The 12,230-nt window shown below is 44.4% G+C and overlaps 1 protein-coding gene and 1 pseudogene across 1 annotated transcript in view; both read right to left on the reverse strand.

Annotated features, from left to right (window-relative positions):
• Window positions 1–1,884: 1,884 nt before the first annotated feature.
• Window positions 1,885–12,230, reverse strand: part of AMER1 (APC membrane recruitment protein 1) — a 33,309-nt gene continuing 22,963 nt past the window's right edge. The window contains exon 3 of the mRNA XM_004718121.3: window positions 1,885–5,437. Within this exon, the coding sequence (XP_004718178.2) occupies window positions 1,958–5,344 (3,387 nt within the window). The 5' untranslated portion in view covers window positions 5,345–5,437 and the 3' untranslated portion in view covers window positions 1,885–1,957. The remainder of the gene's footprint in view (window positions 5,438–12,230) is intronic.
• Window positions 8,160–9,529, reverse strand: LOC101660010 (annotated as a pseudogene).

Genomic DNA, 12,230 nt, shown 5'->3' on the forward strand with positions numbered 1-12,230 from the left:
TCAGTCACAGTTAGCCTGGAAAGTTGATCTGATTCCATTGAGGTAGTGTTGGTGCCATGCAAACTCATGTGGTACTTCCAGGAGTTATTTCTTCCACCAGGTTCACCAATCTGAGAAATGGTGACAAAGACCAATTTGGCCAAGGGGCAATTAATTCATGAAGTTACATTGACCCAGGAGACCAATAACAGCTATTCCAAAGCTTAGTTACTAAACCTCAAGAATGACATTAACTCTTGTCCTCTCAAGAATTCTTGAACCTGTCAAAAATTCTCTTGTCAGCCATAAAATGTTTGTGGGCTGGTTCAATATATCCAAGCACAGTACCGACCTGAAAGTCAATATATCCAAGCACAAAGTGTTTCATTTGCCATATTTAAAAGGAGCCCTCTAATTTTGATGATTAATGAAGTTAAACCTGACCAGATTAGCTTGCAACAATGTCTTCCTGACAGCAAGCTCTTCCCCACTGTTATTTCCAACCCAGTGTAATATGCAACTTCCATGTTAATCAGAGTCCAGAAACTTGGCAGAGGGAAAGAGTTCTTCTCAAGAAGAGCTGTCCTTTTTTGATTCTAAGGATTTGGCTAATTGGAAGGTAAAAGCTCTTAGGGAGCCTGGGACATCAGTTGTGGGATGCATTTGCTACCATGTCTCAGAAGTGCTTCTGGATCCATCAGCTAGCCAATCCTGAAACCTCTATATTGTGTCCAAACAACAGGATACTCAAGAGTGCAGAAATGTTATGCTTGGAAGAGGGGAGCAGCGTTCTCTTCTAAAAAGCAGGGTTACCATGAGCTCAGCAAAATCTGAAATCCCCTCTCCTACTGATGGAACAAAGGGGCCTCCTTTTTCTATTCTTATTCTTCTTGCTGCTGTTTTTAGTTGCTGTGGAATCATGAGTAAAACTGCACTATAAGGTTTTAAGTTTGTGATCTTTTGGAAGCAGATCCTTCAAGAGTGTGTTTAAACTGCCAACCTTTGCACCATCCAGGAACTATACCTTTCAAAGACCCCAACTCCTACTTTCCTTTCAGTACCTCAATAGAAAGAATATGTTCTTTGTAATGAGATCATGAAAATTTCCTTTAGAGGAAAAATAGGATAAGAATTCTGAAGCATCTGCAACTCAAGCTTAATAGAAGAAAACATAATAAATCTTATCATTCCAGGGCTCAAGAATCTATGGCATTGTCTTTAATATAATCTTGATTTGTCTTCTGTGGGCAACTGGAAGAATTTGATCACTTCACTAAAGGGATTAGAGATTGGCTTTTCAATCTAAAACTATGGCAAGCCAGGTTAAAATGACTCCATCTGGTAATGATAACAAAGTTCAAAGAAATAGGAGGTGAGACGCATGCTATTTTGTCCTACTCAAGGACGTCTAGTTGAGATAGATTATAGGTATCTGATGCAATTGGTGGCAGTTCTGCCAAGGTCAAAGGGAGTAAGCGTAAGGAGAATCTGTACCATATTTCACATTGCTAAGAGCAAGCAAGCCCCCCATTCCTGAAAGGGAGGCAGTGCCCATGCAGACCTAGCTGCTCATCAGTGGTCCTTTATACACTGGGGAGGGTCACAGTGGAGATGGATGCTAAGGGTTCCACCTATATTAAGAATACAGGCTATATATAATCAGTAACTCAGCAACTGCAATAGGTATAAAATTACGGCATCTCAAATTCTGAATGGGTCACAAGAAGAAACCCAAAAGCAAAATGAGGAGTGTAGCCTCTCTGTGAAGATGGACCCAAGTCAAAAGTGGTCACCGATGATAGAAGGGGGAAGTGGGAAAACAAAGGCAAAAACTCACAGGAGCTTTGCTCAGTGAAAAGGATTTCCAATTTAAACTAAAATCCCCACCCTCCCACCCCTCTGCCCTATTCCTGATCCTCACATGCTCATACCCTATTTCCCTACTCTGGAATTAATGACTGTTCAGCTGGGTTTCCATTTATGACAGTGGAGTAGTTGGTGGCGAGGAAGTTATCCTGCTTAATCTCTCCTTTGACAGGTCAATGGTGGAAACTCCATAGTGACTGAACTTATGCTGTGGGGACTCAGACAGGATCCTAGGCAGCTGAGGGATGCCATGAGTGATGCTCACGGGCTTGACTTGGGGCAGAGAGATGGGGCTGAATCTTTCAGAAATAGAACAAATGGGCTCATCCACAGGCAGCAGGCGATCTCGAGGTTTGACTCTCACATCCTGCAAGGTTTGTGACTGGGAGTTATAGCAAGGGCCCATGGGCAGGAGTAGATGTGAAGGCCGAGCTGGCTGAACCCTAGATTCCTGGGGTGCCCTTGGTTCTGACACTGGTACTGGAAGAGACACTGACGCAGAAACAGGAGGTACACAACAGGCTGTTTGCCCATACGGAGACTGGTTGGAAAGCCCATCCAACAGGCTGGGGTTTATCGAGGCAGGGCCTGACCCGACTGGTAGAGGAAAGGGGGCCCAGGTAAGCCAGTCATAAGCCCCTGGCGGCTCGGTATAAAGGGACAGGGGACTGTCTCGGCCACACTCATCTTCTTCTTCTTCTTCTTCATCTGAATCTTCTTGCTGGGCCTGAAGTTCATCAGACTCCATGTAGTCCAGGGTCACGTGGGAATTAGAAAGCTCTAGTTCTAGGGTTTCTGCAGTGTCAAGGGAGCGGCTCCTCCTGTTGAGAGTTATGGCAGCAGGTGGGGGTCTAGGGTGCATGCCAGGCAGTCCCAAGTATCGAGGCAGACTGCTCACACCCCAGGGAAGGCCTTGGTAGAATCGGCTGCGGTAGTTGTTGAAGGTGTGTTTGTGGTAGTAGCCCATTGTGAAGGCTTCCAAGGAGGCTGCAAGGTCTTCATCATTGTGGAACTCAGGATTCTCTTCACACTCTCCTTCCCCATCCCGTTCCACATCAGCAATGTCAAATGTTACCATGGGAGGAAGCTCGGGAAGGTTTTGAGTGAAGGATGAATTAGAATCAGAGCTATAAGATATGCTGGAGAAAAGGTTCCCATTGCTGGTGAACTCTACCAGGGCCTGTGAGAAACTCACAGTTGCATTCCCTTCCTTTTCAACTTCTTCTTCCTCGGGTTCCTCAGGGGGTGAATAAGTAGGGTAGGCCCTCCTAGGGGACCCTCCAAAATTGGCTTCTTGCATGTCTGGCTCAAACATGGCATCGCTCTGGAAGAGCTGCATCAAGCAGGTACTTTGATCTTTCTTGGAACAAGTTCCTTCAAAACGCTTTTCTAGAGGACGGAAGTCCCTCCAGTCTGGTTCACTACTTGCAGTGGCAGGGAAAGCTGAAGTGGTTCCATGGTAGGAAGTATGAGAGGTCTCTGGTGCCCCTGCCACCAGGCCCATCACTGAGGGGCCTAAAGGTCTCATTCGATATTCCATGAGGGTCTTCTCCTGCTGGGTGTGGGCCTCATGGGCTTGGTCCTCTACAGCATGAGACTCTCGGGCACAAGTTTCCCTGGCATGAGCTTCTCGAGCACGGACTTCTCTGGCATGGGTCTCCCTAGCATAGGCCTCTCGAGCTTTGGCCTCTCTGGCATGAGGTTCCCAAATACAAGCTTCTTGGGCAAAGGCTTCCCTGTTGTGGGCCACCCTGGCATGAGCCTTTCGGGCCTCAAGATGCTCCCGTTGAAGCTCCCAATATAACAACTGTTTCTGGATGGTCACTAGGCGTTCCTCCTCTGTCTCCATGGTCTCAGGCTGCCGAGAAGAAGATAAGTGCTCAAAGTCCAGGAATGGGTTAAACATTTCAGAGCTGCAACCATGAAGGTCATAGAGGAAGTCATCTCCAGGTGGAGAATTCTGAAGACTGTCATCTAGCTCATAGAACTCATAAAGGGCATCTCCACTATAGCTGTCCCGGGGCAGGCAATCCTTGTGGACAAGTCCCAGGGCCTCACCTGAATCATCCTCAAATCCAGGCGTGGTGGAGTCATAATAGCCTTCATCACTATTAGGGGCAGACTCTTGCTGGTCACTCTGTGGAGTCAAAATGTCCCCAGGGGGTAGGCCAGGATAGGACTGAACTGTGTCAAGGAGCATGTAGCTGCGGTGGCCTGGGGATGTGGTAGGATGGTAGCCCATGTTCAAGTTGGGCATTGGGTACATCTGTGTACTTGCCCACAGATATTCTAAGTCATCATCTCCCTCTTTTACTTCTTCTTCCTCCTCTAATTCCACCTGTTCTTCTTCCTCTTCTTCCTCCTCATCCTCATCATCAGGCAAGGCCATCTCTTCCCCACCTCCTTGGTAAGTCACCAGGCAGGAACTTCTCTTAGTCCCATCTCGGTTGGCCCTCTGGCCCCCAGAGGCCATGCTATCTGTCATGCTGTCCATGTCTTGCTCAGCTATGATATCCCCACAACCTGTCAACGAGTCAAAACTTTTCAGGGATGTGACATCCCCAAATAAGAGGCTCAATTGATCTCCCGCAGGGCCACTCGGTTGATTTATCTCCCCCACCTCTCCCTTGTTCCCTATTTCGGAACTATGGGATTCCTCAGGGCCACTGGCATCAAGAATAGGCTTGAGCTGTAGTAATGCTGAAGCACAGAGCTCCATAGGTTTTTCTGGACCTTTACAAGATGTGTTTTCAGTAACTTGTGGAGAAGTCTCTGTTGCTAATGACACTTCTGACCTAGAGACATCCTGAGATTTGATAGTTTCCTTGCTTGAAGCTGGAAGGGCCTCCTCAGAGTGGAAAAGAGGAGATGAGCTTACCTCCTCCTGAGTTCTGGCTTTGGCTCCTTCAGGTACCTTAAGCCCTGGCTCACTTTGCTCAGTTCCAGTGACCTTGCCTTTCCGGTGACGGCGGATACTGCTGAAAAAGCCTTTCAGGCCTTTCTTTGGTTTGAGCACAGAGGAAACCTTCTCAGCCTCAACTTTCTCTGTGATTCCAGCCACAAACATCTTACATCTGAAGCCTGTCTCCAAAGTCCCCAGGGCACTCTGGGAGCTAGGAAGTTTGCAGGGTGAGTCAGGTAAAGTTGCTGTGAAGTCAATTCCCTCACTGGCAGCATCCTCAAGGTCACAAACTGCTTCACTAAATCCATCATGGGTTTTACTCTTGCTAAGACCCTTCCTGGAGCTGCTTTTTCCACAACCTTTGCTTCGACCCCCTCCAAAAATACTAGGCAGGGTACAGATGCCCTTCTTGCCACCAAAGAGCTTCATAGCAGTTTTCTTCAGCCTACCTGGGCCAGATGAGGATGGTTCTGACACTGGCCCCTCCTTTGCTTCAATTGCTTTGTTCTTGACTCCTTTCACTGCCTCTTGGGCCTGGGTGTCCTTAAAGGCTGCCACTCCCTTGTTCTGAGCAGCTTCATCTTTTCGGGTCTCCATTGTTATGGGGACAACTCAGGTACCTTCTGGAAAAGCAACTTCAGGTTTCCTGGCACTCATGACTCCATTAGTCAGGAATCACCATAGTTGAGTCTGAAGGAGATAAGAGAGACAAAGTGAGAGACAGATACTGGTGAGCAAGCATCCAAGCTGGGTTTCTTTTCAGAAGTGTCTGTGGTCTCAAGCTTTAGTGCAACCAGAGAGGAACCAGTAGGGAAATGTGGGGGAAATCGTAATCCATTCCATATGTTTGAGTTGCTGAGCTAGCCTCCTTTAGGCTACAAGGCCGAAACATTGTACACTAAATAATGGGCAGCCACCCCCAATCCCTTCACTGAGTTCTTTTTTTCTAGCTTTCTTAAGCTCTGGAAAGCACTGAGCAGGGGGGAAAAAACTGCAGATGTGTTACTAACTATGGGGAGGGGATTGTTAAGGTGCAGGGAGATGTTAGGGAGGGGCAAGGAAGGCCAGAGGGAGATCTGTTATGACCTCACAGAATTTTTAAAGGCATCTATCAAAACAACCCACTTAGTCTTCACTGGTGTCTGCTAGCACCAGTCCTCAATTGCAGATTAGCCTGAGCTCTTGGTGATATTTTACACAGGGCTGGGAAGAAAAGTAGAATTGTTATGCCATATTTTTCTCAAAGGCTCTTTGAATTGTTGGCAAGGCCATGTTCAGACCTTAAGAACCCCAGAATAGGAGTCTTAGGCTACTGGACAGCAGACAATGTGAGGTGGTAACCTTAGGCAAGGTACTTAACATCTCTGGACTTCTATCTCCTTTATACAATACTTCCCCTTCGTAAGGATTATGTAAGGGTGGGCACAGGTCAAACTTTCAGTTGACTGTCCTGCTGAGAAGGGATTTTTAATGCTTTTCAAAATTCTTTCAATTTCCATTTTAGAACCATAAGACAGGTTGTTTCTCCTTCACTTCCTTTGTTATTTTGGTTCCCACGTACCTGCCTAACTTCCTACCTAATTCATGATTCTCGTCTGGGAGACAGACTCTTGGTAGATATTTAAATAACTAAACCTGGTGTGAGACACACCCTCTTATCTAGGCTTCAAATTCTCCAGACACCTAAATGCCACTCCCTGTCATCAAGTCAATGCTAACTCATACAGACCCCCTGTGGGTTTTTCGGATACTGTTCATGGGAGTAGAGAGCTCAGTCTTTCTCCCCTAAATGCCACAGAGCTGGAATAAAAAGGAATTCTAACTACCTCCAAATCTAGTGTAGTCCAATGTCTGCAGCTAGTCAACAAATGGCTCAGAAGCTTCCTACAGAGTCACATACCACTGTGCACCCTCTTTGTCATCAGCATACAGGGAGAGTTAGAGTAGAGAAGCGAGAAAAAGAGTTGCTGGGAATAAAAGGGGGGCAAACAGCCCTATGGCCCTCAGAGCAAAAACACAGTCTTGTGTGACTGCCTGCCATGATAAAATGACAGAACACATTCACCTGCAGTGAAAGACTGTGAACCAACATTGGTGATAAATATGTACATGCAGCTATACTATATTAATTTCATACATTTTCTTGACATTGAGCTATCAGTGTTGATGCAAGCTTCCTGAAGAACATGCTACAGTACTGAATATTAAAAGTGAACTAAAATAATGGATGCTTATCCAGTAAAAGAAGAAGACAGACTAGAGCTCATCTACAGAAATATGTAATATTATTGGCTCAGGTTAGGGGTTTTTCTGAATGGGTCACATTTTCACATTGAGGGTCAGCTTAGTCCAATTCAACCCTGCAATTGGGCAACTATCCACAACACACAATTATACATGGACACATTATCACTCACAGTCCACTACCTGTGGGAAAAGGGACCTATCATATATATACCCAAATCCACGGTCCAGATATTTGTACTCAAGGCCTGAAATTCCTGGTAGGTTTGTCATGGGCATGGGGGATTTGAGATAGCAATCACAACGTTCTTTGGGAAATTTTATTTCTTGTGAAATTCATAAAACAAACCTTTCCTGAACATTTGGTAAGTGATAGATACTGGTCTCAGCATTGCAAGGCAGACTAAGCATCCTTGCTTTAAGGGTTAAGAGGAGAGGGAGTTTAACATCAAGAAAAGTGAGTCAGGGCTGTATTCTCTCACCACACGTATTTAATTTGTATGCTGAGCAAATAATCAGAGAAGCTGGATTATGTGAAGAACATGGTATCAGGATTGAAGGAAGGATTAATTAAGCAACCTCTGATATGCATTTGACACAACCTTGCTTGCTGAAAGTGAGGAGGACTTGAAACACTTGCTGAGGAAGATCAGGGTCACAACCTTTAATATGTATTACAACTTAATGTAAAGAAAATAAAAATCCTCACAGGTGGACCATTAGATTACATGTTAAACAGAAAAGATTGAAGTTAAAGATTTCGTTTTGCTTGGATCCACAATTCATGCTCATGAAAGAAACAGTCAAGGGATCAAATGACACATTGCCTTAAGTAAATGCTCGGCACAGGACCTCTTTAAAATGTTGGAAATAAAGGAGGTTACCTTGAGGACTAAGATGCGGCTGACCCTAACCACGGTATTTCCTTTTCTTTCTTTCTATTTTTTTGGGGGGCTGGTTACAGTGTACTTTACTGATGGTACATGAAAGGTTGGGCTCTGTAAGTGCCTCCCCTTCTTCAAGGGGTCTGCATGGAGACTCGTGATGATGGGATATTCTCAGTATGTTGGGGGGTCAAATTGGACAAAGACTCCTTAGCAGCTGAGGGCCTCTCTCTTCCTCTAATGCTGTTGCTGGGACTACTGATCTGGGGAGGGGTGGGGTGCTCTTATCCCTCGGAGGCCATGTGGACTATATGGTCGAACACTCTGTAGCCAATTTCATTGATACCTGGAAATGAGTTTGACAATGTGGTTGTTAAGGGCAATGCCAGTCCGAGCATCAAAGGTGGAAGAGTGAGTGTCACTGTTGAAGTCACCAGGTCCTCAGTGTATCCCAGGATTCCCTTTAGGACATCTGATGCCTGCTTCACATTCTTTTTTAAAAAAAATCATTTTACTGCGGGCTCATACAACTCTTATCACAATCCATATATACATCAATTGTGTAAAGCACACATTTGTACATTTGTTGCCCTCATCATTCTCAAAACATTTGCTCTCCACTTAAGCCCCTGGAATCAGATCTTCATTTTCCCCCTCCCTCCCCATTACCCCCTCCCTCATGAACCCTTGATAATTTATAATTTTTTTTGGTCATATCTTACACTCTCTGACGTCTCCCTTCACCCACTTTTCTGCTGTCCATCCCCCAGGGAGAAGGTTATATGTAGATCCATGTAATTGGTTCCCCCTTTCCACCTCACCCTCCCTCCACCCTTCAGGTATCGCCAATCTCACCAGTGGTCCTTAAGGGATCATCCGTCCAGGATTCCCTGTATTTCCAGTTCCTATCTGTACCAGTGTGCATCCTCTGGTCTAACTGGATTTGTAAGGTAGAATTGGGATCATGGTAGTGGGGGGAGGAAGCATTTAGGAACTAGAGGGAAGTTGTAAGTTTCATTGACCTGCTTCACATTCTTAATGTCATCGCACTTAGCAGTTTTCTTCAGTTTGTAGGTGAGATCCATGCCAAACACATTAGAGTGTGGAAACAGAAGGCCATGCCAGTGAGTTTCCCATTCAGCTTCAGGATACTCTTACACACAGCCTTGGCAGAGCCAATAGATGCAGGGATGTTCTGGTCAGCCCTGCAGCCATTGTGCCAGAGTTTCTCAGAGGAGCCAACCGCAGTCTTCTGGGTGGCAGTGATGGCATGGACTGTGGTCATGGGTCCCTCTACCATGCCAAAGTTGTCATAGATGACCTTGGCCAGGGGTGCCAAGTAATTAGTGGCGCAGGAGGCATTGCTGACAATCTTGAGGGAGTTGTTATACTTATCGTACTTCATGTTCATCAAAAACATGGAGGCATTGGCAGAAGGGGGAGAGATGATCACCCTTTTGGTACCACTCTTCAAGTGGCCACCAGCCTTCTCTATGATGGTGAAGACACCAGTGTACTACTCTACAACATACATGGCACCAGTTTCACCCTACTTAATCTTGGTGGGATCTTGCTCCTGTAAGATGGGAATGGACTTCCCATTGATGATAAGCTTCCCATTCTCAGTCTTGATGGTGCCATTGAACTTGCCATGGGTGGATCATACTGGAACATGAGGGGATACTTTGTAAAGTTATGTATTTAAACAACCTTATCACCTTCAAAGTACTCTCCATTACACTTAATACATTTGTCAAATCTGCGACTCCATTCTTGGAAATATTTTTCAAACTCATCTGTTTGGATGGCTGATAGCGCCTCCTTTCTTTTTTCTTCACCTCTTCTAAGTTGTCAAATCGCTTTCCTTCAGGCCCCTCTTCATTCTCAGAAAAAGAAGTCTCACAGAGCAAGGTCAGGTGAATAAGATGGGTAGGGCAAGAGGGAAATGCTGCTTTTTGCCAAAACTGGCACACTGAGATGGCCGCGTGAGCAGGTGCATTATTGTGGTGGCAAAATTTGCCAATTACTAGGACCAACAGTTGGTAAAGAAAGGAAAAAGCAGCTGAATAACTGACGAGTTGTGTTCATGTCTGTGCCAGTAACACTTGAGATGGACTAGAAGACTCTAACAAGTGGAGGATGTCGTTTTTAGTGAATCAGTTATTTAAAATTTACTTTAAGATCAATAAACTGCATTTGTTGAAACCTCTAATTAGAACAATCAAAGCCCAAATCTGAAAGAAGACAACAGCATTGCAGAGACATACATTGGGATATTATGTTGGTTGAAAGGCTATGCTTGATAGTGACTTTAAATATCTGTGATTTGCATTTGACAATTGTCACTGCTCAAAGCAGAAGAACAAATGGATGAGTCTGAGATATAGTTATAGGTTGTCGAACAGCTCGAAGCCCAAAATTTTCACTACTTGAACCATTCGGTGGGAAAAAAATCTGCTCAGTGTTTGCAACTTTTCTCTACAGTTGAACTGAAAATCTGACTCGAAAAAACCTGTGCAGGCTTATAGTGAGTCATTAGTCACATCTCACCATGCACACAAAAGGGTGACGCTTCAGTCTAAGCACCTGTCTTGCTAAGAAAACATAGTGCTTGAGTTAGGGTGTTAAAATATTTGTCATTGTGCTTTTGTGTGTGCTTTATTTGTTTTTCATAACCATGTCTCCAAAGAAAGTTAGTGATACCAGCAGGAAAGCTAAGAAGAACACTGTGAGAACCATTTGAATCAGGTCACTGCTTGTCTGATTTGGCTGCTGAAACAACATGGCTAAGTTGACATCATCAACATTTTCAAAGAAAAAAATATGATTAAAATGGCTAATGGAGTGAAAGGTATGATATTGTTAACTATAAAACAAAGAACCCAGATCATCAAAGAGGTTGAAAAATAATTGTTAATTTGGCTAGATCAGAAACAACTGGATGGTGATAATGTTAGGTAGCAAGATAGGGGGTTGTTCCTCTCCATGCCGTGAGGCCCCCTACAGGAGGTTGGAAGCCAATAAAGGCTAAAGGGCATGCGCCTGTTCAGGTGAGCCAAGTGAGCTTAATTCAGCAATGGGGACAGCCAGTATCATCTACCACGCCTCCCAGCAAAAGGCCCTAAATGGAACCTGGAGACTGCTTTCTCTTTCCTGCTGCTCCTCTGCCTTTCACTCAGCTTCTCCTTCTCTCTCTGTCTCTCTTCCCTCAGGTTGCCATGTGGGGAGGGGGTACAGTTACGTGTGCAGTTAACTGTAAAACCTGAAACTTCTTCTATCCTTTATAAAACCCACTTGAATCACAAACCAGGCTTCAGAGTGAATTTCTTTCTCATGCGAAGCCAAGGACTGAGGCATTTCTCACCCAAGAAAGACAGTAATATTTGAGAAGACTAAAAGCCTCCAGAGTGATTTAAAGTACTGGAGAAACGAATTTAGAAGCATAACTTTTGAACCTCAAAACCAATTATTTAGTTTTCCATTATTTCTTATGGGAAAATATGTTTAAATCTTAGAAAAAAATATAGTCAGAATTCTCCTTAGAGGCAAAAATGGCAAGGCTTCATCTTACATACAGGAGAAACCAGTCCCTGGAGAAGGTCATCATGTTCACTAAAGTGGTGTGGTAGTGAAAAAAAGTAAGGCTTTCAATGAGATGGATTGACACAGAGGCTGCAGAAGTAGGCTCAAGTATAAGAACAATTGTGACGATGGTGCAGGACTGTGCAGTGTTTGGTTATTTTGTGCACAGGGTCACTATGGGTCTGAACTGACATGATGACATCTAACAACAGCAACAACAGTTGCTACTGATGTTATTTGGATATAGACAGTCACCTCGTAGTACTTGTAATTGTTGAAATAGAGTCCATGAAGTCTTATTCTAACATTTTCAGGCATTTGGTTTAATATTGTTATTACTTCTATTCTACCTCTGGCTTTGTGGATTTTATGGGAACTCATGCAAACTATCTACCCTCAGATGTTCATTTTAAGTTTTTAGGCTCAGAAAAGCAAAAAACACAAAAATTGGTGCCAAAAAGCCATTGTAAATTTGAACAATAGGTGAAAGAAATCTTAGACCATTTTGCTCTGAGCATTGTGCTCTATTGAAGAAATCAGCATGTTTAAAGGAACAGAGTCCTACAAGGGTGAGTCAGATGAAGCATTTGAGTTTAGGGCAAGTCTCCATTTAGTATTGTCTTCCAGAAAATGTTAGGTTTCTGTTTATTGCAAATAATCCCATTGTCACTCCCTTATTACACATGTGAGTTAGTTAATTGTGCCAACCTGGCCGATAATCACATGTGGGGCTAATTGAAAGGCGGAGGGATAAATGGGTGGTGAGCCTCGCC

The sequence above is a fragment of the Echinops telfairi genome, unplaced genomic scaffold (genome assembly GCF_000313985.2).
Source record: "Echinops telfairi isolate 266 unplaced genomic scaffold, ASM31398v2 ScPeMD7_7423;HRSCAF=8461, whole genome shotgun sequence".
Taxonomy (NCBI): Eukaryota; Metazoa; Chordata; class Mammalia; order Afrosoricida; family Tenrecidae; genus Echinops; species Echinops telfairi.